This window comes from Rattus norvegicus, chromosome 18 (genome assembly GCF_021556685.1).
Source record: "Rattus norvegicus strain SHRSP/BbbUtx chromosome 18, alternate assembly SHRSP_T2T, whole genome shotgun sequence".
Taxonomy (NCBI): Eukaryota; Metazoa; Chordata; class Mammalia; order Rodentia; family Muridae; genus Rattus; species Rattus norvegicus.
In genome coordinates, this window is record NC_141551.1 from 57,709,367 (window position 1) to 57,737,309 (window position 27,943).

The 27,943-nt window shown below is 42.4% G+C and overlaps 1 protein-coding gene and 1 long non-coding RNA gene across 13 annotated transcripts in view; one reads left to right on the forward strand and one right to left on the reverse strand.

The window, feature by feature from the left end:
* LOC147999835 (uncharacterized) overlaps positions 1–27,943 on the reverse strand; it is a 53,592-nt gene that overhangs the window by 2,747 nt on the left and 22,902 nt on the right. For 2 of the 11 annotated variants that reach the window (XR_015642580.1, XR_015642587.1), the window contains 3 exons: positions 13,232–13,350; positions 10,603–10,709; positions 5,743–5,950 (listed from right to left, as the gene is read on the reverse strand). Coding sequence is in view for 1 of the 11 variants with exons in the window: in XM_087593623.1 (XP_087449749.1) it covers positions 10,613–10,675; positions 13,232–13,350 (182 nt within the window). In the remaining 10 variants the exon portion in view is untranslated. Of the gene's footprint in view, positions 1–5,742; positions 5,951–10,602; positions 10,710–13,231; positions 13,351–21,514; positions 27,855–27,943 lie in introns of those variants that run through there. The other 9 variants (XR_015642579.1, XR_015642584.1, XR_015642585.1 and 6 more) reach the window with 7 other exon arrangements.
* On the forward strand, positions 41–23,115 carry LOC102556293 (uncharacterized). 2 transcript variants are annotated; one of them, XR_015642590.1, is made up of 6 exons: positions 78–221; positions 550–689; positions 2,701–2,824; positions 4,291–4,475; positions 21,277–21,375; positions 22,928–23,115. It is a non-coding gene; the product is annotated as an uncharacterized LOC102556293 (long non-coding RNA). The 2 variants fall into 2 exon arrangements; XR_015642589.1 differs by lacking the exons at positions 550–689; positions 2,701–2,824; positions 4,291–4,475 and having other exon boundaries at positions 41–221.

Here is a 27,943-nt window from a genome sequence, read left to right on the forward strand (position 1 = left end):
ACATGTGTAGCTTAAAAGCAAGGCTGTATGTTCTGCCTGCTGTGGAGGAAGTGCCCTGTTGCTAGGGGCCCACAGTTGAGCTTCACAAGACTACCAGAGTTAAGAGACATCAGCTTCCACACTTAAGGGAACAAGGCCAAAGAACCAAGATTTTTTGAGCCAAGCACCTCATTCATGATTTCTAAAAAGAGAGGCGAGATAAGAGTGCTTGGACTTTGGTGGTAAGTCTCTGAGCTGTGCTCATGCCCCTTTCCTATGTCTTCATTCGCTTGATTTTCTTCAATGCTCATTTCCTGCGTGGGTTCCAACCCCCTAGAATGCACACACACACACACACACACACACACACACACACACACACACACGAACCTGTACTCTCTTGGGTTTCTCCAAAAAGACTTGCTTACTGGTAGATTGAGTTAGATCAGCAGGCTTTTAGTGTGGTTGCATGCACTGAACGTACAATAACTCTCGTATAATGTCAGTATCAATTCCCAATTTACTTGATATATTACTTTATTTGTTTGTAATCACAGTATCCCATTACAGGGTCAAGGTTACAGAAGACAAGTACTTCACATGCAGGGGCATGCGATACCTCAGACCTAGACACTCTTAAGGTACCATGGGAGAAGCTAACCATCGTAAGGAAACAAATAAGGAGGCTCCTCTGATAATAGTAGCAATTAGTAAGTAGCCTCAACTCTCGCATAATGCAGTAAATACCATTTCACAGCTACAAACTTGATTCGATGGGTGGTTGGGGTCCACCCAGCTCAGTACCTCACCTTCCAGCAGAGATACTGGGAAGGAGACGCAGGAAGAAAGACTCCTAAGAATAGCAAGTAATAGGTAACAGGAGGAGTCCAGCCAACAGGCTAATGGGGCTTTTAAAAATGAGACTGAATTGTAATGGCTGCCGGGAGAAAGTGATTTGGTAGGATTTATTAAAAATGTACACGTCCTTTCATCTAGAATCCCAGCGTCACAAAGTTCTCTCTTAAATGCGAGTTGTGGAAGCTATTCTAGCAAAGAAATATCCTTAAGTACTAGCTGCTCAGAAGAGAAAGGATCTAAATGGATGAGAAGAAAAACCGTGTGTTGTGATATGTGGTCACTGAAAATGTATGCGATATATGGGGAGTGACTCGGGCACTGGGCCTTGCTGTACTGTAAAAACGATACGTTGGTTTTGTGAAATCCAATGGAACTTCCTCTACTATCCCAGATCCTGCTGCAAACTCTCGGGGTCATTGGTTATCTTACTACATGTCAAAAATGTACAGTAATGCCATAGTAAGTGTGGAAGGTCGGTGTGTGGTGAAGGCTATGAAAAGTGTGAAAGGGGATTTGCACGTAACAGCAGGCTGGTTTCGCTAGATGTGTCGAGGCAAATGAAAAGACAGCATAAACATGTCCACCAAGCTTTGGGGAAATGTCAGGAAAGCATAGCTGCGCTATCATGAGGACCCGTGTTTGGATCCTCACTATGTACGCAAATGTACCCGCTGTGAGCCAATATCTCGGCAATCCTAGCGTTCGGGAGCATCTCTGGAGCTCACTGTCCTGACTAACTGAGTCAATGGGCTCCAAGTTCAAGGGAGACCCTACCTCCAAAATCTCAGGTGGAGAGCAGCTGAGGAAGATGGCTGGACAGCAACCTCAGGACTCCACACTCATAGGTACACGCACAGGAGTTTTCCTTCCAACTGGGTGGGTGCAGAGCTGGGTTTGAAATCCGAATGGGGGTGGGGGTTGGGGATTTAGCTCAGTGGTAGAGCACTTGCCTAGCGAGCGCAAGGCCCTGGGTTCGGTCCCCAGCTCCGAAAAAAGAAAAAAGAAAAAAAAAAAAAAAAAAGAAATCCGAATGGGATTTTGGTGGTCTGACAAGGAAGGAATATGTGATGGAGAAACAGCACGGGCCGAGGCCTGGAAGAGGGCCCATTCATCTCTGCTTAGGAAACAGCAGATATTCTTGGAGGTGCTGCTGTTTGCTGTGGGAGAAGGGACTAGAAGCACCTGAGGTGCACTGCGCATTTTCAAATTCCCTGAATGCTGAGGTGAGGAGGCCCCCAGTCCTAATAAACAAGCAAAGGAGGCGTCTTGGGCCATGGCAATCTGGAAGAATCTGCACTGCTAGCTAAGGGAGGCCATTCCACAGAGGCGTGCTCAGGAGCCCAGTGCCAGAGAGCAGACGAGGAAAGAAGCAGATTCAGAAAGGGCCACGATTTGGGTCTGCTTATAATAGTTTAGATTTAAAGAGGCGGGGCTCGGAGGTGGGGGAGGAGCTAGCTGGAGCAGGGGCGACAAGGGCAATGGTTTTTTTGACATGCGCTGTAGGTTTTGAATGGTTCGGGTCATGCTTTCCTGGAATTCTGGAACATACTATCACAGCTGAAGTAATCATGCAATTTTACCGTAGCATGAGGGTAGAAAGGAGATTTGCAGATAACCGCAAAGAAGTAAAAGTAGAAATCGTTAGTTTTTTTTTTTCTTTCTTTTTTTCAATCTGTTTAGAAAGGGAGGAGGAAGGATGTAAGTAAAACAAAACCAGGAAATGAAAATGATGATGGGTAAAACTTAAAACAACGAGGAAGCTTCTAGAAGAGAGCTGGAGGCCTGTTTTTCACGCTGAGTGCGTCTCTATGCTATCTTTGCATGCAGCTTGCTGATGGGACCTTTTTTTTTTTTTTTTAACAGTCCAGCAGATCAACAGGGCTACAGATCATTCTGTCTCAGAGGTGCCCTGAAGGGTCACCTCAATCCGCAATACCTTACTTCAGCAAAGGAGCCTCAGGGATGGCTGCAGACAGTGAAAGCGGTGGTGAGAAGCCTAGCTTCAGCCTCACTAGCCCTTCTCAGTTCTCCTTGTGGGTCAGCGTTTGCACCCGCTGTTCCTGGTGCTCAAAGCTTTTTCTCCACCCCCACCACCCCAACCCTCCAACCCTGTTTAACACATTTTTGCCAACTCACTTCCTAGTTTCGAGCTTAATTATCACTTCCTGTGGTAATAAACTTTCCCACCCTAGATACACCGCCAAGCCCCTTGCTGTCTCAGCGCGTATCCCAACTCTCTATACCTTTGGTTTTAGACGATATCTTTTCCCAGAAGACTTTTCAATGCTGCGACCTATTACCAGCTAAAGTTCTGCGCTTGCTGACACTCAAGAAGTTGTTGTGAGAGGCAAGCTCCCATTTTCCTGTTACTCATCTTCATATTGAGTGTTCCAAGTCCCTTCAAGGACTGTAGGACGGTGATTCGACTCACCTGCTTCCCCTCCACAGACCCTCACAGGCTGATTAGCCCCCACCCGGACCTGTCTGTCACTGAGGTGTTAGCCCCACCCTCTCTTGCTCCCACTCTCAAGACTCTGCCCTCAAGGCCCACAGCCAGTGCCTTAGTCAGTCTTTTCCCTGTATCCAGTGACCCCCTCCTCTCCAAGTTGTTGTCAAACAAGGTGCATTTCCTTCCTCATATTTAAACAGTGGGTTCCCAAGGCTGCAAGACAAAACTGCACCCGGTCTCTCTTTTTAGGTTCTTGGTTCCTTTTGCAACACTTCCTCAATTCCTCCAGACCCTGTCTTCACCAGAATTGCTCCTATTTGCTGAGGGCCTGGAGGTGGGGGGTGGGGGTGCGGATGGGAGGGGGCAGGGGGGAGGGGTGTCGGAGGGGTGGGGGAGGGGAGTTGTATGCTTGTTGTTTTTTTGTTTGTTTGTTTTCATCCTCACGGCCAGTTAAATGTTTCGTCAGCTCTAGGTTTCCCAGCCCTTCCTTATGCTAACTGCCTCAGGAATTTTCCCAAGCACACAGCCGGCTCCTGTTATTTATTGGTACAGGGACTTCAGTGAACTAAACCCTGCCCTCTCTGCCGGGAGCAATGCCTGCAAGTTGGCATTCACAGGTTGCATCTGGCCCACAGATGGTTTTTGGTTTGGCCTGCGGAGTTTAAAGGATTAGCCAATCTCCAGCGGTTAAAATTGGAATTGTGTATATAATTTAGGAAGCGTAGCATCTCATAAAATCATCAGTGAACCAGCCTTACCAGAAATGTGGAATCAATAAATAAGGGCTGCATAGGAAAGTCCTCCACTCAGCCATGTGGACTTGAGTTGACTAGAGTCTGTCACTCCCTAGGTACTCCTGGTTTTCAGGCTAAGCGGTTAGCTGTCATCTACCAACACAGGAGCAGTGATTTACCTCACGGTGCCGTTTCTCCGTGCTAGTTTCCTGCTTCATGAGGGCCCCCGCCTTGCTGTCTATATTTGGCTTATACGATTTTCAACTTCAGGCAGAGGATGTGGCTCAGTGGTTAAGAACACTCGCTGTGCAAACATGAGGACTGGGATTCGAATCTCCAACAGCCCTATACAACGCACTGGTGTAGCTGTCTTCGTTTATAGCTCCAGGGTTGTCTGAAGGTGGAAATGGGTGAATCGCCAGGGCTGGCTGACTGCTGGCTCGTTCCACAACATGGTAAGCATGAAGTCTAGTGAGAGAATCTATCTCAAGGGAATAAGGCAAGACATCTGATAGCATCTTCTGGTTTCTACACCTTCAGGGGCATGCAGACAGACAGACAGACACAGAATTGTTAGTCCCTCATACTTATATAGCACTTAAAATTCACAGATCATCTTTACGTTTTATCTATAGGCTGAAAATATGGATATTTAAATTTTTCAGTTTCGTAGTTCCCTACCTTCTCTGGATTTTCTCCTGTAAGCATGCTCTCCTTTTACAAAGCTAGAATCCAAGCAGAGGAGGCATCTGCATGTCTGCAGCCATGGATGTTAACCAAGAACACATAGCTCCCTGTGTACTATTGGCTCAGGCTTATTGGGTCCAATATCTAAGGAGGTCACGTCTTCTCCCGACATCACCCTCGGCTCATCAATTAAAATAAATTCAAATCACTTCTCACTTTCACAGTCTTGTAGTTGTCTTACTGAGGTACAACATACATACGTACATACATACATACATACATATATGCATGTTAGATATATTTCATGTACTTCATGAGTATATTTTAGTTATTTTTGTTTATATATGAAATACTGTGTCCTATTATGACATTTTCGCATATTATATTAATAAAGAGACTCCTCTTCTGGACAGGGTGGTTTGTGCTCATAATTCCAGAACTTTGGTGCAAAGGCCAGGGGTTTGCAAATGCAGGCCTGGACCACATAGCAAGTTTTAGGTCAAGAACCTTGAAACCGAAATAACCAAAGGAGACAAGAATATTCAACAGCAGACTGTTATTTTGTACATGGTGCCTAGTATGAGACAGCGTACCTGCCTGTGTTAGCTCCTTTGAGCTTTGCTGTCTAGAGAGGCCGTAGAACTGGGAAACAGACATCAGTCTCCCAGTTAATGAATGGCCACGCTGAGACAGGAACTGAGCCTCCCTGACTTCTAAATTCCCAGGTGAACCATGGGAAGCAGAGAGGCAGAGGCCTGGGACAGCACTGCAGTCCTATAGAAACCCCAGGCCTTTGCAAGTAAAAGTCAGTTCTCAGTCATCTCCCAATTGTTTTCCCTTTCCCTAGACCTCTACCCCCACCCCGTCCCAGCTGTCACTTTGATAATCTCTCCCTTTACTTCTCAAAGTTTGCAGTTAAACCTTCCTTCCGTGCAATGGCTCATTTTGGAATCAGTGTGATCAAGAGTCGCCACGACAGAGAAATACTGGCCTGGCTTCTTTCCTTTTTTGAGACACATTAACAAAAGCCGCAGAACCAGAAACAGGAAATGCTCTCTATTCATGCATAGGACGGTGAAAGACAAATACAGAATCTTATGGACTTGAGGGTGTCAGCATCACTCACAATCCCCTGGTGCTTTTCATCCCAATCCTTGTGCGTGCTGGGAAGGGCCCTCAAGCATCTTGCTCCTCCTTCCTGCCACAGATAGTGAATCCGAATCTCAGAAGAGGAAAAAATGTTCTGCAGAAGGATATGGTTGGCACATGTCAGCCATCACTAGAAACCCATTTTCCAGGATTCATCCTAACCCTTGTGGCTCATAGGCCTCTGGTTTAGGCTTTGGCTTGTGCTTATCGTGCACGTTGAAGCCACTGTTTCTCTTTTCCTCTTTCACTTCTGTGATGCAGGTGCTGAGATCTGCTAACTCCATTTCTGGGTGTTTCTTGCTGGGTATTGATGATCTCACTGGTAGCAAGGCACGGTTGGTACAGATCATCTCAGCACCCCTGGATACACTGTCCCTCTGCTCTGAAACCCATGCTCTGAAACCCATGCTCTAGTCATATGACTCTTCCTCTTTCTGAGATCTAAGTGTTGCCTAGCTGTGAACTTCCTGTCCATGGCATCTCTCTGGCAGCCTCTCCACTTCCTTCTGTTCTCTTATTCTGGCTGGTGGTAGCATCCTCCTGAAGTTACTCTCAACATGGCTCTCTGAGCATTTTATTTGCATAAGCTTTGGATAACTGTGTGACACATGTCTTGCCTTAAATGTCTTTTAGTTTGAAACAACCAGCACAGCTTCTGAGCTCCAAATGCAACTTCAACCAATACAATGCTGACAAACCTTTCTAGCTCTTCCAGCCTTTTCCTTATGAATAACCACAAAACCACACAATAGGTGAGATCTGAAGAAACAAGATGAGACGTTGACATTCATTCACAAGATAGCAACTCGGAATCTGTTTGGATTCTGAGGCATCCTGAGGTTGCCTGGACTACCAGGAGTTTGAAGTCTTGCAGGAATGACGGGTATGGTAAGAGCACTGGTGGTGTGGGACACTGGGATGACAGCAGTGAGGCCCTGACTCTGAAATGATGAGGTGGCAGAACGCTGAGATGCGCTTAGAAAGTCAGATGTCACTGAAACCTGAGAGTCAAGCAGGAGTTAGTTTGTTAAACAAGTTTGTGGGTTATGGGAGGCTGTTAAAGGAGACATTGAGGGCACAGATGATAGATAAGAAAACGTGTCAAGGCCTGTCCAGGTGGAGTTGCTATCTTCTCCTAGGTTTGTTCACTGAAGTCCTTACTTCCATTCAGATTGTCACCTTATTTGTAAATAAGGTTGTAGTGTGTGTGTGTGTGTGTGTGTGTGTGTGTGTGTGTGTGTGTGTAAATGAGAGCATAGTAGGACAAACATGAAGTTTCTCATCTAATAAGACAGGTAGGTATCCTTAGACAGGGGACAGGTGTGGAGATAGACCAGTACTCAAAAGCAGAGGACCATGCAAGTGGGAGGTCACGATTGGAAGGATGTGTCTACATTCCAAGGAATACCAAATGCTGCCGACAAATCCAAGAAGCCAGGAGGAAGACCCACTGAGCAAGTTAGGTTCTTGTCCTTGGCCCTCAGAACCAGTTAGGCCTCATAACACCATTGATTTCAGACTCTGCTGTGAGATAAGCTGCTTTGCCACTGGAGCCACACCTTCTCCGAGGCAGCACTGATACAAATCAATGAGATAACATGAGGAATAGTGGGGAAAGGGACTCCATGGCTCGCTAATTACAGTTGTCATTCAGCCAGGATCTGGGCTTATAGGTATTAGGTCACTTACCCCATGACCACTAGAAGAGGCACACACTACTTATTATATAAAATAAAGGAGTGAATCTAAGGAATCTTGATGAGTTGGCTAAGGTTGCTCATTTCATATATAATGCTAAGGTTGGGCTTTGAATTTAGGATGAGAAGTACCCCTTGGTAACACCATAACCCCATGGATGTCTTCTCTTTGTTTTAATTTTGAGAGTAATACCCATATTTAGAGACGTTGAGAGATTCAGGTTACTTGAAGTCTAATTTAGAAATGAAATATTACTCATTAAAAGATACATTTATAAATGATAAAATAAAAAGCAACTTATAAATTATAAATGTATTCTCTTTTTGTGTGGATTTATATGGAATTTGGCACACGAATAATGTTACCATCACTGAGAACTGTCATCCTTGGAGGCTTTTAAGGAGAGTGTAATTGTACATTCCTTATTTTAGTATGAAGAAGAATGGGCTAGACAGAAGAATGAGTGGACATTGTTATTAGGAGCCATTTCTCTTGGAGACTTTCAATAAGGAAGCATGGGTCAACTACAAACTATTAAAGGATTTTTTGGGATTCTTTAGTAAAGACTCTAAAAACCATCCCCAATTAAGTGGCATGCTGTCAATAAGAATGAATCTTTGGCTAATCTCTCAGTTAGGGTTAGCATGATTGGCAAATTCAACTGAATTCTATGAATTAGGTAATTGTGAGCCCCTGTATGTTCTTTGGTTGGTGGTTCAGTTTCTGAGAGCCACAGCTTGGTCTTCATGTAGGTTCCTATATGTGGGATAATTCTTCTAGCTGAGCTGCCTTGCCTGGCCTCAGTGGGAGAGGATGTGCTTAGCCTCGCACATCTTTCAAAAACATTTTACTTCATGTTCACCCACTCAGTATGCCGAACTCCACGAAGGCAAGACTTTTGGCAATTACTTGATTCTAAGTGTTCTAATTTATACCTGACATATAGTGAATGACCAGTAAATTGAAGCCAGGGTTCAATATTGATAAGTCTATTAATAGATGCATGCACATGGTCTATTTTTCCCCTCACAATTTTTAGTTAAGGAAATTAAGACCCAGGCAGGTAAGGATGTTTGCTTTAGGTATCAGAGTTGGTTAGTGGCTAGAGCCAAATGGTACCCCAATTCCCTTCATCTATCATAGACCTCTTTTTCCTGCATCAGGCCGGCTCTTCACTGTCTAATTCTATCATAGAAAAATAGGTTAGGAGAGTAGACTTCAGAAACCACAACGCTGGATTTACATGTAAACTGTAACCCTTGCAAAAGTTGCCTTATGCCTCTGAATAAGTTATATCCAGAGAATATGTAATAATATATATGATAAATTATGTTTGGCTCACTTATAAAATAAAGGCAAAACCCTTTAAGGTAAAATATAAAAATAAATGTAACACTTATAAAGTAAAAGTAAAACCTTTTTGGTATCATTTCTGTGAATCTGAAATGAGACTGCTACCTATATTATTTGCTGTAGGAGAACTTGTACAAAGTCAACTCTTCCCTAGATAGTAGATGTCGCTATTTCTTCATGAGAACCTCCAGCACTCTTCAGATATTTCTTGGCTTCAAGAAGCATAGCTCATCTCTCGCTTGCATTTTAAACTACAGATGAGAGAGAATACTAGAAGACATGAGACTGTAGTAGGAAAAATGGAAACAGGAGTCTTCTTTGAGGGGAGACACACAAGTGAAGACTGGGTCCTCTTCCTCATTAAGACCTAGTTTCTTTACCTATACTTAGTCAATTGCCACAATGTGTTACCCATCAAAGTGGAATGAGGGTGTACTGAATGGTTTGTGCTTGGTAGAAAGGAAATGGTAAAGGAAGGTAATCTGGCAATGTATCTTCCCTTTTCTCCTTTAGCAGTAGTGGGGTGATAAGAAAATCATTTCTTTTACAGATGAATGACCACCGCAAATCTGCTACATGCTTGCCCCTATGGGATAGCTTTGTTGATAAGAGTCTGTGTGGAGGTTGTCTCTACTTCATGGTTTAAATATTTTTATTTCCTGTGTGTGTGTGTGTGTGTGTGTGTGTGTGTGTGTGTGTGTGTGTGTGTGTGTAGGTGCCCAAGAAGGCAAGAAGAGGATGCTAGATGCCCTGGAGTTAGAGGTTGCCCTATTTGAGTGCTGGGATATGAACTTGGGTCCTCTGGAAGAGCAACAATTACTCTTAACCACGGAGCGATCGCTCCACCATGTATCGTTGTTTCTTTCAAGTTTGAATAGGTGCTCTTTGGATTCTTTTCAGAGGCTGTGTTCTTTCCAAAATCAAGGTGTCAGAAAAGTTAGCTGCTTCTGAAGCTGTCAGAGATAATCTATTCTGTGTCACTCTCCTAGCTTCTGGTGGCTTACTAGTAATCCCCTGGTGCTCCTTGGATCATGGTGTATCACCCTGATCTCCTTCTTCATCACCACAAAGCATTTTTCTTGCGTGCATGGCTGCATAAAAAACTTCTCCTTTATGTCAAGGTTAGAAAACTATTGGATATAAATGGACTTAGCTTATCACCTGCCAGGTTCTTATTTTATAGTAAAGCTATTTTTAAAGGCACAGGGGTTTAGAATGTCAACCTCTCCTTGGGACAAGACACAATTCAACTCCTAAAAACAATCCATAGAAACTTAAACAATAACCATGGAACTCCTTGACAAGAAAACTAAACATGAACTTTAGTCCTAGTGTCCCTGTTCCTGAGTGGCACATGTCCAGGAGTATTGCAAGAGATTCCATTCATTTCCCATCACAGGATCATGTTAAGCTTGTGGCTAGTCAAAAGATTCATTTTTTTTCATGCCAGTTGTCAATATACTTAATCTACCCAATACTTGGACAGCTGATTTCTTGACACTCGTACGGCATACAGAATCCTAAAAGATTATTCTTTGAGAAACTCAGTTTTTCCGTGAGAACTGGAGTCATTAGAAATTCTAGATTCATAAATAATTATTCAGTCACCACTTCTTTATGATTCTGACCCTGTCACAGTAGAATTGACTGCACATGATCAGCCTCATTAGTCTGAATCAAGAGTAAGCATCTTACCTGTTAGTACTTATCGGTGTCTGCTCCATCCCTGGTACCTCACTGGAAGGGTCTCTTCAGGCCCAGACACTGACTGTTGAACAGATTGATGATTAAGCTGAGGTAATCTGCTTTGGACACAAAAAAAACAACTTAAAATAGCCACCATGAATGACGTATTAAAGTTTGAAATGAAGAAAAGACCCAAGAGTGTCCAGATAGGGGTGGAGTAAGTGATGAGACTTTTAGAAGTGTAAGGTTGAATCCATTCTCTTTAAATAAAATGTGATCATTTTGATAATTGCAAAACATTAATTTTAACCTTTAGTTGGTTACACGTATGTTGACAGTATTTATCTCAGCTTCAACTCCAAGGTTTCAGATGACTGAAGACTCAGTTCGCACTAGTTCTGGCTCTTCTGTGCATTTATTGATAAAGCAGAGAGGAGCATGCGGTTATCGTCTTGGCAGGAATCAGGATACCTGAGCCTTTCTTCACTTAAGCGACACTACTGGGCTCGTGTGCACTGTTGAATACACTTTTCAAACTTCCAGCTTCCCCAACTGCAGAATCATTTGGTTAGACCCCAGGACTTCAAGGTACAAATTTATTACAAGATTCTGTGATGATAATCACAGGTCTAGATGGAGACCAGGAGAACTGGGGGTAGGGGGGTTGGGGAGTGGGGGGGGGCATCTCTCTGGTAACGGGGCAAGTAACTTCTTACCTTACTTAGTTAATTTTCTGTTGCTATAACAGTAAAACAGACAAGCTAACTGTGGTGGTTTGAATATGATTGGCCCAGGAAGTGGCACTATTGAAGTAGGTGTGGTCTTGTTGAAGTAGGTGTGGCCTTGTTGGAGGAAGTGTGTCACTTTGGAGGTGGGCTTTGAGATCCTTCTCCTAGTTGTCTGGAAGTCAGTCTTCTCCTAGAGGCCTTTAGATCAAGATGTAGAACTTTCAACTCCCTACCATGCCTGCCTGGACACTGTCACGCTTCTGCTTTGATGATAATGGACTGAACCTATGAACTTGTAAGCCAGCCCCCAATTAAATGTTGTCCTTTATAAGAGTTGCTGTAGTCATGGTTGGTGTCTCTTAAGAAACCCTAACTAAACTAAGACAGTGACACACACACACACACACACACACACACACACACACACACACACACACATCTACATATATATATATATATATATATATTTCAAATTAAAATTCTAGAGGCTAGGAGGTCTATGAACCAGGATTCTATTAAATGAAGGCTTTCCTTAGAGAATCTGTTAACTCCTGACATAGTTTAGAGCACTACATGGTGAGTGTAGGGGAGATAGAGCCAGACTGGTCTTTATAACAGTTTATAATAGATTATCTAGAGATAATCTGTTAATCCATTAATGCATTATTTTGTAAATGGACTAACTCATTCATAAAGGCAGAACTCTCATGACCTAATCATTTATGTATTCCCCTTTCTTCATATTTCACGATGGGATTAAATTTCATGTAAGCTTTGATAAGGACAGTAAAACTCTGACATTTCCCTGCTAGAAAGGGAAAGGCTTGCTTCTTCTCATTAAGAAAAGAATTAAGCTGATCTAAAAGGCTCTGTTGCTCCCTGCCATTCTTTAATCTTTTCTCTGCTTAGGACAACCAAAAATATACAAATATGATGAATAGCCCAGGTCAGAACATGAGCAGATACCAGTGAAAAGCAACTGTATTTGCACAGAAGGATTTACTCAGGAGCACACTTAGCAATTTGGTGGGATAGCAAGAAGATATTTCTAGGCAGAAAGGTAGTTCAGGGTCAAATATATAATATCAAATTATTGTTTAATTTTGAAACAGCCTCATTGGATATTTGAATGTGTTTATGTGGTTTGCTGCCACTCACGTTATTGAACACTTACATATGTGTCTCAGACACTTGGCAACATACTCCAGGTAGTGCTATGATTGGCTGCACAGTGATAACCTTTCCCCTCTCCTCAGTTTCCCCAGCAAAGTGGAAACTTGAGGTGACCTCCAGAATTCCTAAGCTTGCACTCATTAGTCCTATGCAGCATTCTTATTTTGTCCTTGCTCCTTTTGACCACTGCCCGGCCCCCAGCAACCTTTCCACCAAATCCCACTCCCATTGGGTTGCTTTCCTTCTTTCCTCTCCTCTTCTGGAACCAGAGTCATAGTGCAAGGGTACTTTTCTCTCTGGGGCAGTTCAGCCTGTTCTATACAGGACAGAAAAGTGACCTTATGTATTTGTTTATTATGAACTCGAGCATATCAGTTATTTACATTGTTTTACAGTAACTCAGAATACCCAAATTCTTGGCTGCATGGGTAATTATGCAACACAATTCTGTTTTCATCTCTGAACAAAGCTTAGTTGGTTTTAAGATGAAGTCCTTGCAATGGGGTTTCCTGGTATCATTTTTGCTAGGACACCAAGCTTATCCTGCTGTAGGGCCTCTACTCACAGCATTCTTTAGTCATGCTTCCTCAGCCCACATTTCCCTATGACTCAGTGTCTCTTATCACTGGGGTCTCTGGCCAGTTCATTCTCGGTCTCTGGACCAAAAAGCCTTCTTTTCCATCAGCTACCGACTCCAGCTCTGGTTGCCTTTATTCTGTGGTTTCATCCGTACTTACATTTTGTTGTTTGTTCATTGGATTGCTTGTTTTTCTGTTTGGTGCTCCATGACAGAATGTAGGATGTGAAAGAGACTTGCCTCTATCATTTCTGTCTCCAGAGCCTGGGAGAATGCCTTCTGGGGTAGATTCAAAGAAAATCATTCATCAAATAAATGAAAGATATGTTTGGCCAATGCCTAAATTCGGTCAATTCAGTGAAGTGACTGAGCCCCTGCTACATTCCCATCTCACAGTCTCAGTAGTTTTATTAAGTAAGACTGCTTTATCCAATTTCCATCACACTAACTATCACACTGAAAATTAAATAAGATAGGAATGATATTCTACTTATGACTTCATAGCTTGTACAAATGAGAGTGTGCTTCTTTATAGTTATAAAATATAAGTTATAAAATATAAGGAGATGTCTATACTCCAAGTAGGGTACCAGAAGATGAAGAAAGGATTCTACCCAAGCCCAACTTAGTGAACCAATGAGGCTGACTTACAGGAGCAGGGATGAGTAAACACACACACACACACACACACACACACACACACACACACACACACACACACACTAGCAGTTAGCATTTCCTAACCTGTTGGGCAGGTTAGGAATCTCCAGAATTCCCCCTCGTTTTACATGTCAACCTGTCTGATCTCATGAGGGTGTTACATCAGACCACAGAGGCTCTGCTCCAAGGACGAGCAAGTCCAACAGCTCATAAAACACCTTAAAATTGTGTTAGAGGGCTGGAGAGATGGCTCAGAGGTTAAGAGCACTGATTGCTCTTCCAGAGGTCCTGAGTTCAAATCCCAGCAAGCACATGGTGACTCACAACCATCAGTAATGGGATCTGATTCCCTCTTCTGGTGTGTCTGACAGCTACAGTGTACTTATAAATAAACAAACAAATAAAAATAAATCTTTTTAAAAATGTATGCTAAGTAACAAAAGCTCTACTAAAATTTTCTATTATTTTAAAAGTCAAAATCATTTGACTATATAAATATCAACTTTTCTCTTCATGAGAATCCTATCCCATCACAATGTTTACTAATATCAATAGAATTCATTTGATTTTCGGTCTTTTTTAAAATTGATATGATGATCATTCTGATTCTCAGGCCTTGGTTTACATACTCACTGACTTTTTGACTTACCTAGAATAATTTTTAGGACTCTGGGGACTATAAATGAATTTGGAAAGCAAAATAAAAAAGTAAGTAAATAAAAATAGAAAATAGAGCTTTAACTAGGTAAATTAATCAGTAAATGAGATATAATCAATTTTGACATACATTTCTGGGATGACAAGAGGCAACTGATAAGGTCTGAATTCCAGAGTATAGTTCTTGACTCAAAGTTGGACTTGCTCGTCCTTGGAGCAGAGCCTCTGTGGTCTGATGTAACACCCTCATGAGATCAGACAGGTTGACATGTAAAATGAGGGGGAATTCTGGAGATTCCTAACCTGCCCAACAGGTTAGGAAATGCTAACTGCTAGTGTGTGTGTGTGTGTGTGTGTGTGTGTGTGTGTGTGTGTGTGTGTGTTTACTCATCCCTGCTCCTGTAAGTCAGCCTCATTGGTTCACCAAGTTGGGCTTGGCTGTAGAATCCTTTCTTCATCTTCTGGTGCCCTACTTGGAGTATAGACATCTCCTTATATTTTCCTTGGAGAAAGAAACAACAGTAACTCTCTCCCCTAAATTTCCTAGGCTAAAAAATCAATTCCAATGGATCATTAATAGAAGGAAGGTAGAACCTTTGGGGACACTGCTCTCATGAATGGATTGATTTCATTGTGGGAATAGGTGGATTATTTCTAGAGTTTGCTTCAAATCAGACTTCAATGCTCTCTTTCTCAGCCCATTTCTCCCCTTCCTTACTCCCCAATTGTTCCCCTCCCTCTTTATCTTTGTATACTAGTGCAGACAAGATCTCTCACCAAATGCCAAGCCCCTTGATCTTGGATTCCCCACACTCTAAAGCTGTAAAACATAAGTTTCCTATCTGGACAAATTACCCAGTTTGCATGCGTTGCTATAGCATACATACACAAAACACACTAAGACAGCCGATCATTGAACTTCTTCAAGTCTTAGTTTCTCCAACTGCAAAATAGGCATACGCATAGTTTATCCTGCTTATAGTTGTTTTGAAGATTAAATTAAAAAATCCACATGCAATATTTGTCACAGAGGTCGATGACTAGTTTTTCACTTTAGTTCACTCCATTGCCACTACATTCGCTGCTTAGCACACGCCAAGGTTGAGTAAGTGTTCACCAATGTAGTTCTCCACCCAGATAAATTATTTTCCTAAAGCTTGAAGTCAATGCATATCTTCTGAGGGCCTTTTCTATGTCTAGCTCTATACTTGATATTGTAAGGAGACACACATGTACTTGTGAGACGTATACTTGAGATGTTCATATCTTTGAGACAAAGTACACATGTATAGTAATACAGCCTGAAAAGTAGGTAGGCAGTGAGAACTGACATCCTAGAATGAGCGACATCTGGATAAGCCATGCTTTGGCAGATAAGCACTGCCTTTCATAAAGAAGAGGAAAGGACTCTTCAAACTGGTGGCAAAGCTACAAAGGGCAAAGTCTGGAAAGGGAGCCTCGAGATTAAAGAGGATGCAGGGATGGCAACAAGGTTTATGGGAAGGACAGGATGATGCACAGAGGCAATGTGGAAGGATACATGGTCTGTGGGGGTTGTAATTGTATCAGAGCTTCATCTCTGGTGGTGTCGGAAGTCTCTGACATTGATTGACATATGTGATATTGTCTGTAAATAAGTTATCAAGAAGAGTTATGAGAGGGGTGGAAGAGGTCATAGATGATACAATGGAGAAGAGTCCATGTGGGACCGAGTTCCCAGGGGAGGCAGGGGATAGGTAGGTAGAAGCTATGGCTTAAGAGAAATGTTAATTTTGCAGAGATCAGTAGTGGGATGGGGAAAGTGGGACACGTGACTGATAATGTACATATCCTGGTTATTCTTCCACATGTCCTTGTCAAACATTATCTCTCCTCATCTCTATGAGGCATTTTAAAGCCTGGTGGCCACTTTGAAGCTTACGTTAAAATGAAATTCCAGGCCCAGAGTTAACCTGTCCCTTAGAGCAGAGCCTGGATTTAGATCCCACTCCTTAAATTCTTAAGCCTCCCTAGCATCCAAGGATGGAAAGACTTCTGTGCATACCGAACTCATAACTTCTTTTGAACTCATAACTTACCTTTTGAGACCAGGTCACCCTTTCCTGTTAGCTTATACAGCGAGTCAGAATGTTGGAGGTGTTGGAGGAAAATTGAGCCATGGAATCAGGGAGAGGGGGAAGAAGGTCCTTCAGAGTGAGGGGAGGATTTAAGGAAGCAAGTTTGTACAATGCACCATGGGAGAATGCGTTAGAGAAGGGACTGAGGAAAGGGGCCGTACACAGGAAAGCATGGGAGACCACACACAGACATGGAGAGAGAGTGCTAGAGAAAGCCTAGAGCCACACAACCGGGCTGAGTTCTCTTCAGCAGGCAGCACACTCAAATTACTTCACTTAGTGTGTCTGAGAGCAGGCAGGACCCCATTCAAAGCTCACTCCACTTCCTCAGGCACTCTGGAGCACCAAGTAGCCGCAGGAGGGTGGTCTATAATTTCGAACACAAGCTACTCTACTTCAGCTGACATGTGTTAAGGAAGCCTCTAAAAACACCAAGTAAAGGGGAAAGAATTTAAGATAGCGGTTCTTTACTTGTGGGTTGAGACCCCTTTGGGGTTTCTTTAATCAAATATTCACATTGCAACTCATAACAGTAGCCAAATTACAGTTATAAAGTAGCAATGAAATAATTTATGATTGGGGTTCACCACAACACGAGGAACTGTATTAAAGGTTTGCGGCATTAGGAAGTTAAAGAATCACTGTTTTAAGGCATGCTTATCACTATTAGTTTGAACAAAATTATGTTCTAAAAACTTCTGTGAAGCTAAAAAGCTGTATGCACTATTTCGAGATGTATATTATATATATGCCAAGAAATGAGCTATACTAGTCCCAGTTCTTTGGATCAGCTTTTCCATGGCTTTCCTAACATCTCTGAAGATCTGTGTGAACTTACTTTCACTTTCCCACAGTATGACTCTATGCAATAACTCATCCAAAGAGCCTTGAACTTACACTATTTGGTTTCATTTATGAGGCGCAGCCACCAGGTAGATGCTCTTGCCAATGCCCTGTTAAGGAAGACTGAGGATCAAACCCTGGGCGAGATTTCTCAGGTCTCATAGGTTTTCAAGATCATCTTATCTCTTCTCACCTCACCTCACCTCACCTCACCTCTTCTCACCTCACCTCTTCTCACCTCACCTCTTCTCACCTCACCTCACCTCACCTCACCTCATCTCTTGTCATCTCATCTCATCTCTTCTCTTCTCACCTCATCTCATCTATCTCATCTCTTCTCACCTCACCTCACCTCATCTCTTCTCACCTCACCTCACCTCATCTCTTCTCACCTCACCTCACCTCTCCTCACCTCACCTCACCTCACCTCATCTCTTCTCTTCTCACCTCTCCTCACCTCACCTCACCTCATCTCATCTCTTCTCACCTCACCTCACCTCACCTCATCTCTTCTCACCTCACCTCATCTCTTCTCACCTCACCTCATCTCTTCTCACCTCACCTCACCTCTCCTCACCTCACCTCACCTCATCTCTTCTCTTCTCACCTCTCCTCACCTCACCTCACCTCATCTCATCTCTTCTCACCTCTCCTCACCTCACCTCACCTCACCTCATCTCTTGTCATCTCATCTCATCTCTTCTCTTCTCACCTCATCTCATCTATCTCATCTCTTCTCACCTCACCTCACCTCATCTCTTCTCACCTCACCTCACCTCATCTCTTCTCACCTCACCTCACCTCACCTCACCTCTTCTCACCTCACCTCACCTCACCTCATCTCTTCTCACCTCATCTCATCTATCTCATCTCATCTCATCTCTTCTCACCTCACCTCACCTCATCTCTTCTCACCTCACCTCACCTCTCCTCACCTCACCTCACCTCACCTCACCTCACCACATCTCTTCTCTTCTCACCTCACCTCACCTCACCTCTTCTCACCTCACCTCACCTCACCTCATCTCTTGTCATCTCATCTCATCTCTTCTCTTCTCACCTCATCTCATCTCATCTCTTCTCTTCTCACCTCATCTCATCTCATCTCTTCTCTTCTCACCTCATCTCATCTATCTCATCTCTTCTCACCTCACCTCACCTCACCTCATCTCTTCTCACCTCACCTCACCTCATCTCTTCTCACCTCACCTCACCTCTCCTCACCTCACCTCACCTCATCTCTTCTCACCTCACCTCACCTCACCTCATCTCTTCTCTTCTCACCTCACCTCACCTCATCTCTTCTCACCTCACCTCACCTCATCTCTTCTCACCTCACCTCACCTCATCTCTTCTCACCTCACCTCACCTCATCTCTTCTCACCTCACCTCACCTCTCCTCACCTCACCTCACCTCATCTCTTCTCACCTCGCCTCACCTCTCCTCACCTCACCTCACCTCACCTCACCTCATCTCTTCTCACCTCACCTCACCTCACCTCATCTCTTCTCTTCTCACCTCACCTCACCTCATCTCATCTCTTCTCACCTCACCTCACCTCACCCCATCTCTTCTCACCTCACCTCACCTCACCTCACCTCATCTCTTCTCACCTCACCTCACCTCACCTCACCTCATCTCATCTCTATCGTAAGTGTATGGATGGTTGAAAGTCAGGCGATGGCTTTTTGGAGTTGAGTCTCTCCTTCCACCATGCCGATTCTAGGAGGCAAATGTATGTTGTTAAGTTGATGACAAACACCTTTATTCACTGAGCCATCTTGCCTGAAACCACCCCCTCATTACGTCCATCAATACTGATACCACAGAACTGCAGTGTTGATGTAATAGCCCAACATTGTGTCTCCTAGGAATGTTAGAAGTGACACTCATAAAATCTTACCAACATGCCTACCTAAATACGAGCTGAACAGCAACAGACTTGTTAATGTGGACAGGGGAAAAACTGAGGAATGCTGAGTGAGAGAGGGAGAAACAGCCCTCCCCAGGGAAGAGCACACCAACTGGTCATCTAGTATCAAATGGTCAGCCCTGAAGCAAGTAATGTTATACAGACTGAGCAGGCTGTGTTTATGTATTTAGCTCTGTGTGTGTGTGTGTGTGTGTGTGTGTGTGTGTGTTTATACATCTACATATATATGTACATGCACGTACACATATACAATGAAAACAGAGGTCATGCATTTGAAAGGGAGCAAAGGGTGGGTATATGGGAAGCTTCGGAAGGAGGAAAGAGAAAGAGAAAATAAACAAAAAAATTAAAACAATGCAGGTTGTCATACCTTAAACACATGGTGTGCTGTGCAGTTTAAAGGTTGAGAAGAAAATGTAAGGGGCAAAGGAAACCAGGGTCACCTCCCCTAAATCTTTCTCCATCCTTGTCATCTCTGATGCTTCCTGTCTTGGACCATCAAACAGTCATTTTTATCCTTAGTTGTCGTGAGGATGATAAAGGGTAGCCCATGTGACATTGGTCCTAGCTTAGTATGTACTGAGTATCAATCACCATGTGTTTCTATCATGCAGTCTAGTAGAGATCTACACCTCCATTGATTTTTTTTTTAAATACGCATTGAGTCCTTCTCATGCTGGCTTATTGGTAGATGAAATAAAGCCAAAGTCTCCAGGAGCTTAGACTAGTGGTTTGAGAACAGACTGAGTCACCAGTTTGTTTCCAAACTGAGTCACTTGGTAGCCAGGGATTTGCCTTAGTAAGCGTCAGAGCTGGGGAAGAAGGAAGACCCCTTGGTAGGACTGGAGCCAGATGGGATAGATAATAGGGTTTGTACTTTCTGAGGGGACAGATCTGTAGAGACCAACTGGTATTTTGCTGGATGAATTATTTAAGTTTACGGTTGTTCCCAGTTACATTTTTGGGGTCTCTTTTTCTTTCTAAAAATAAAGAAAAACCAATCTCATAGAAATATAAGCCATACTTGTGTGACTTTGGCCAAGTCTCCTTCCTCTCTGGTCTTCATTATAATCACTTATTGATGATGCTAGGCCAGTGTCTCTAAAATCCATTCTGATTTGATGTTTGAACTTCGAGGTCCAGGGTTGGCGTTTCAGGTATCATCTTTTGTGCCAAAGACAAAGCAAGCTCCATTCATTTCCTGGACTCTGACACATCATCTTGTAATTTCTGTCTGGTTCCCAGGGCACCTCATGCCAACTGGTGGTTTCCCATCCCGGTGATTCGATAGCTCTGTTGTGTCTCAGGCATAAAGAAACTAGCGCCGGCAATGGGGAGATTCAACAATTTCCAATGTCCTGAGTGGACCAAAGGTCATTTGCTTCTCCCAGGCTCCGGCTGATGGTTTAGGAGCCAGAGGGCTGGTCTCAATTTCAAACAAAACCGTTTGCCGCTTCTCATTTATGACTGGTTGTTATGGTTACCAAACAGATGGACATACATGGCATTTACTTTTCCTCTCCCTCTCTCTCCTGATTGTAACAGCAAGGTGGAGCCTTCGTGGGATTAGCTTAGTGGTATGAGTCACAGGGTACAAAACATGTTTCCATTTGTCAGGGCTTTATTAGTAGTGTTATTGAGGTGTCATGTCTATGGCCTGTGGATCCTGGAGGCCTAGAGTGACCCTTTCTTTTCCTATAGATAGGTACCGTGTCTTAAGGATGCCAAGGAAATGACTTCATACCCATTCTGTAATGGAATACATGCTTATTGATGTAGAGACCAGACTTCTACTTCCTTGACTAGTCTTCAGACTGACGGTGGTTGAAATTATTGGGTAAATTTCAGGCAGGCAGAGAACTGGATTGGGAATGAGTTGAAGCTTGATTATCCACCACTATATAAACTTGGATCTTGGACTTGAGCCCACTGAGGTGAATACAATGACTGGGGGAGAGGAGCAAAGCCAAGTTTACCTTGTTTTCATTTTACAGAACCAGCTAACTGGAGGAGGTGTCTACTGTGATGTTCTGAGAAAGATGAGCAGCATTTGGGCTCAGGAGAAGAAGATCCTCTGGGAATGGAAAGGGCAGGTAGCTCCGAAAGACAGCCAGATTCAATTAGCAGTGCCTGTCGTGGTGGGTGGGAGCCTGAGAGGATGGATGTCTGCTCAGCAGTCTGGTACTGTATCTTTACACTCCACCCAGCTCCACACATTTCACTACTAGAAATCAAAAGATGATACACTTTATTTAGACCTGTAGCCATTTCAGTTTTCTCAGTGAGACCCAATAACTGGGACATAGCATTTTCAAACATAGCTCATAACCAGCAGTGAACATCTTTGGGACAATTGTCACATGTACCATACACATTAGATCTGTTTAAAAGATTCATCCATTAACTGAGAACACAAAGCAATCACAAAAGGTGTTTTCTGAAACTGCCAAGGAGGCTGAACACGGGGTGGGTAAACAGCCTACACAGTTTTAGGGCAATATATATTCTGTATACGTATTATTTTTGTACTATACACTGCAAAAACAAGACTTTCATCCCTCTCCAGTCTCCCAGAGCTTTGCCCATATTTGGTGCATGTGTCTAAACATGTCTAAGAAATATAGCCAGCCGTAAAGTGTAGGCAGTTCTTTGAGGAGTGGAGATGTTTGGATGCAGGGAGAGGGAGCTGCCTTGACAGAAAGAAATATGGCAGTGGTTGGAAAACATGAACGCCAATAAACCAACTACATTTTTAGGCTGTTAGGAAGCTGATCTAATCTTTAGCTAAATTATAGAAGTATGAATAGCAATAAAGTCACCCTATAGGCTAGCCTGGAAGACCCACACTTGGAGAGTTGTATTCAGGTCTGAACATCACAGCATTAAAGCATTGAGCTGTTTGGAACCACACATTATTATGCAAGGCTAGAACATTAGCAAAAGTGCTGTGGGATTCCATTACAGCTCGGCTCAATCCCTTCCTTCCTAGATGAGATTCCTGCAAAGAGGCATAGCTCGGATCATCTGGAAAAGCAGACTCCAGGTTGGAGGTTTGCTTAGAACACCCTTACAGAGGACAGCTCTCTGAGAAGGAATCAGGCAAGAGTGGAAAAAAGATGATGGACTGCACTGGTCTCACAATGGCCTTAGCCCATTCCCTGAAGCACAATTATGAAGCAGTGGCCACCCCCAGTTAGTCCACTTTATCTGTCCCAAGAATGAGGAGGCTTCTTGATTCTGGTTGACACGAGAAAGCATAACAAGAGTTAGGTCGACTCTGTGGTCAAGATCATTGTCCTTTTATAATTCTTACACCTCTATGGAGACAACGCTCCTGCAATTGGAAGCATCCCAGCCAAGGTCAGATGTCACCTGCTTTCTAGTCCTCTCTGGAGAGGTTTCCATTTTTGGATTTCATCAGAATTGCAGTGTGTGTGGGTGTGGGGTGGTGGTGGTGATGGGTGTTCAATTGATGCTAATTGTCAGACACTGATTTGGTAGGTAGGTCAGACTGGGGCCTCAGACTCTGTTATTAAGGTCCTTCATCTGACTTCCCTATGCTGCCGTGCTTGGGCACATCAGTATTGAAGCAGATATTTCAGCCGTGTTACTCCAATTGAATTATTTCTGTGTTTGGCATTCCAGGACAGAGTGTGGGAGGAGAGACAAAGGAACTGCACCAGCATGTCACCTCATTATCTGAGAAGGGGAGTCCTGAGCCACCCAGTGGAACAGAATTAAAACCCACCAGACTTGACTTCTATATGCTCTTCCAATTACAAAGACTCATTAATAACAGGGATTTTCCAGGGGGAAATGAAGCATCACTGTTCGCTGTTGTTGTCATTTGATGAAAAGACATTTATTGAGCATGCCTTATGTTTTCCTTCAGAGTTTAATTGTCCGAGAATTTCACACATACATGTAGTATATTTTGATCAATGCCACCCCCATTCTCTCCTGACCATTTCCTCCCCAACCTAACCCAATAATATTTTGCCTCCCAACTTTGTGTGTTCTTTTCAAAAAGTCCACTGTGTTCGCTTAGTGCTGTCTATATGTCTGAGTTTGTCTTTTATTTTTAAATATTTCCTGGGTCCAGCATAAAGGGACATCTGTGGGCTCAAGGATAAGAACAAAACCACATGTGAGTTCCTTTGGAAATTTTTGCAGTCAGGACATGTCTCCTATGATTCAGCAGAAGTGATTATTTTGGGAGCAACAAAAGATATTCCTTTTTTAAAAGTACAAACTTATGTAACACTGCCAAAAAAAACTAAAATAGATTTTAAAGCTATTGACTTTTGTTCATAATTTCTGGCTGCTGTTCTCAATGTGAAGACATTTGATTTACTTATAGTGTCGCATTTATTTTTCCTGACAAGTATTTTATATTCATATCTTTATGTATCTCTTGGGCCTTTGTGGTTCTGTCATTTGAGGCTATCTATTGCATAGTTTTGATGTCTATGACTGACTTTATTTCTCTGATTTGGGGGATTTCCTTCCAACTTGCCACCATTACAGATGATTTTGTCCTTATCATTTGGTGTCTGTCCTCACAGGTGCCTTTCCCAACCCGAAAATCTTAGCTCCTAAAGTAGTTCCTTTCCCTTCCCATCCCCTAGAATGTGATCCAGTAGCTTCCTCATCTGGCTGGATCTACTCTCCATCTTCACTAGGGCTGAGGAACTTCTGTTCACAATTACTAAGTGAGGGTTCTAGCCTTATCACGTAGATTGTTCCAGCGAAATGTAATGCATTGTTGTAGTGCCCGTGATCATGGCCTTAAGTATTCTTGAATTCACAGGCTTCATCTTATCCATGCTGATCCAATAGGCAATGTAAGAGTGTCTCTGATTGCAAACATTCCAAAGTCATTTGCACAATGACTGAGTGACTTCAACAAGTCATTTTTTTTAAGGGTGGCCATCAAATCATTTAACATCCAAATCTTTTGAGGGTCAAAGAGGAATTTCTTCTAGCTTTTCAGAAATTGAAATATAACAATTGAATACATTTCTGGAAGACAGATAAGTCTCACTTTCCCTTCTATTCCCAATGCAGTCATCGTTTCTGTCAAAGATTGATAGAGAATTACATTAAAAGTCTTTTTCAAGGTTCCTATTTTTGGGTATTGTTGGTGACTTTCCAGTTTTGAAACATTAGGAGCAAACTCCTTGTCAGAAAATAACTCTCTTACCATATGAATGAATTTAATTTCTTAGATTCCAATTAGACCAATCCATAATCAAATTAATCACAGCATTTAATAATTTTAAATTACTGACACATGCCAGTTCACATGACTAGAATTTACTTTTCTCATACTCATTGCTCCTGAGAATTTTCTCGTTTGAAAGCAACATTTAATGAAAATTTGAAAAAATACTAGTTGCAATAATAATAAGGAGAATGATTACTTTAACTTTCTCCAGTTTCACCCTTGGTCCATCAGTCAGTTTACACCTAACTGTTGGTTTCTGGGTCAATTTTGGTCACTTAATGTTTTGTAAAGTTCATTCACAGCACTGAACATTCAAACATTACATTTTGAGCAATAAAAGGTATTTTTTGAAGCAATAAAGCTTATGTTGTCATGATGAATTTCAGCACACAATAAAAAGGCTGCTACCCGACTTCTGCATTAGCTTCAATTCCCCAGAGGGAAGCAGTTCCAATTCATCCATTGTGTCTTTTCCCATAGACTGTGCAATTTGTAATAGACTGATTAATTTGTAATCTCCCTATATTTTTGTTCTCTCAGATCCTCTATCTCAGAAATCTCCAATTCTAGGATCAAGAGTTTTATCTTTTCTCCTTCTTTACAAGATGTTGGAACCACGAATCCAAGTTTGCCTTCTTTCTTCTCTGCGTCCTTGTTGACTTATAACTAGAAAAGTTGTTTTCTGTCTAGAGAGTGAGTTCCAGGAAGGAAAAGAGATAAATCATATTCACAACTGCTCATGAATAACTGATAATTTCAAATAACTTAAAAACTTTTGAGTGACTATGAAATCGGTGAAATATATCAACGACAAGTGACAGACAAAATATTCTCAGTGTCCAACACTCAAGAGGTACAAAATGTTTTGGAGCAAAGCATTCCCTGTTAGCGTGGTCTCTGGCCAACTAGTTCTCTGCAACCAGTGTCAACACTTTCTTGGCAGTTTCCTCTCATATATTATGCAAATTCTAGTTCTTCACTTTACGTACAGGGCTCTACACTGCTTTTTTGCCTTATACTTAATAGTTTATCTTATAAATCTCTTATCCTTAGGTAAAAATCTCTTTCTTCCTTTATCTCCATTTATGTAGTTAGTTAGTTAGTTAGTTAGTTAGTTAGTTAGTTAGTTTCATGTTGTGACACAAACACCTCACACATGCCAGGTAGGCAAGCATTCTAACACTAAGCTATGCCTCTAGTCCCTGATTTTTTGGGACAGGCTTTCACTGGGTAGCTCAGGATATGTTTGCTGTCTCTATGTAATCCAGGCTAGCCTGTAACTCTTGTCAACCATTTCCATGTGCCAGCACTGCAGAGCCTCTAAAAGAAACCACCTGTGCGAGAACCTTGGTTTTTGGGCTTCTAGCTGCTGCACTGTGACAGGATAAATTTTCATTAATTTAGATCACTGGGTTTGTAGCAATTTGTTATGACAGTCTTAGGAAATTATAAACTCTAATTTGGATGTAGAAAGAGCTAGTAATGTAAGTGGAATGTGAAGAATGATGGTAAGTTTATAGATATGAATAAGATCAACTATTCAACAAACTTTTACATGTTAAACATTTGAATTATTGTGTGCTTGTCTTACAAAAATGATGAATCAGATATAGAATCATTAGATCTGCATACAGCTTAGATGCAGAAGATTGGTTATGGGTACTAGAAAGGATCGAGAAGCAGAGAAAACCATAAACTAGTTATTATATTAACATGCCATTGTGATATTCAAAACAAATACGTTCTCCACAGGTTGTCGTATTTTATCATCTTTGTTCTTCTTTAAAAAAGCTATTAGGTGATACTGAGCCAGGTGTAGAGACACAATGGGGAACAACAAAGGAAGAGTCTCTGTCCTTTGTGGCTTTGAGTATTGACTAAAGACATTATTTAAAAAATGTTATTTTATTCTACCCACACCAAGTGGAATGCAGGACACCCTGAATGGGAACTTGGGACTAACCTAATTTTCAAGGTGTGGTGGTTTGAATAGGACTGGTCCCTATAGGCTCCATAGTTGGTCATTAGGGAGTGGGGCTACTTGAGAGGGATTAAGAGACTTGGCCTTATTGGAGTAGGTGTGTGTTAGAGGAGTAGGCCTTGTTAGAGGAAGTGCGTCATGGGATGGGCTTTGGGTTTCAGAAACCCAAGCCAGTTCGAGTGTCTCTTTCTTCCTGCTGTCTATGGATCCAGATGTAGAACTCTCAGATTCTTCTCTTGCACTATGTCTGTCTGCATGCCGCCATGCTTTCTGCCATGATGATTATGAACTAAACCTCTGAAACTGTGAGCCAGCCCCAATTAAATGCTTTCTTTTATAAGAATTGCCATGATTGTGGTGTCTTTTCACAGCAATAACGTGCTGACCAAGACACACAGAGAACTGAATATGAGTATAACACAAGAGTATAGTATATCTTAAGCTTATATACCAATTGACAATAGAGGCTTATTAAGGTTAAGGTAATGTGCCAATTGACAATAAGCTTATATTATGTACTATTAGACAGTAATTTTTTGTTCTAAATCTGAGAAATTGGAGTTGAAGAAGAATTTTAAAAATTCCATGATTTGCCAGAAATGGCAGGAGTATGCTTTTAATCTTGATTCTGGTTCAGTGTTCTTTTCTAAACTAACCTGCCACCACACACATATCATACAGAATTACACATACTTGTATCTATAGCTATATTGTGTATACATGATACATAAGTTACCAAAAAGCAAATTTCACAAAATAGCAGTCCATCAACCATTTGAATCCCACTCAGATGTGAAGAACACAACTCTTTACCTATATTGTTTTAATGAGTACTAGATTCTTCTCTCTTTGGAAAACACATGTTTCGTGCATGAGTAATTCAGGACTGGCCACCCTGTTCTAGCTTCCCAGTCTATAGGAAAGACTTCATGGATTCTATCACCTTCATTGGGATGTTCTGTGTCACAGACTTTCCAGGAGGGCTTGAGTGGATATTCATGGTAAGAAAGTTATATTTAACGTGCGAACTCTCAACCCTGGGGACTCTTGTGGCTCAGCTGCCAAAATGTCAACTGAGACGCTTTTCTGCATGCCACAGAGGCTTCTTTATGCTCAGAAGAGAGCTCCGATTTTGCTGAGACTTGGCAGCCGCTCCCGTAAGCTGGAGCCACTCAGGGAAAAAGCTGTGTTTCTGTGCATAGGCAGGACCCTCTCTTCAACACGAGGTTCTGTTGCAAGCTGTGTGGAACAAGTCGTCACGGCAGCCTTAATTTTTCTCAACCTTGTTGTTGGTTCTTTGCAGTAACTACAGACTCCACATCAAAACGGTAGGACCCAGAGATGATTGGAAAGCAAGGGTACATCTGTCAGTCACCACAAACATCTAAGCTAGTACATTATGCTCTCTCCCGAAGCAGGAAAACAGTAACAAATGCATGACATCCACTGATTT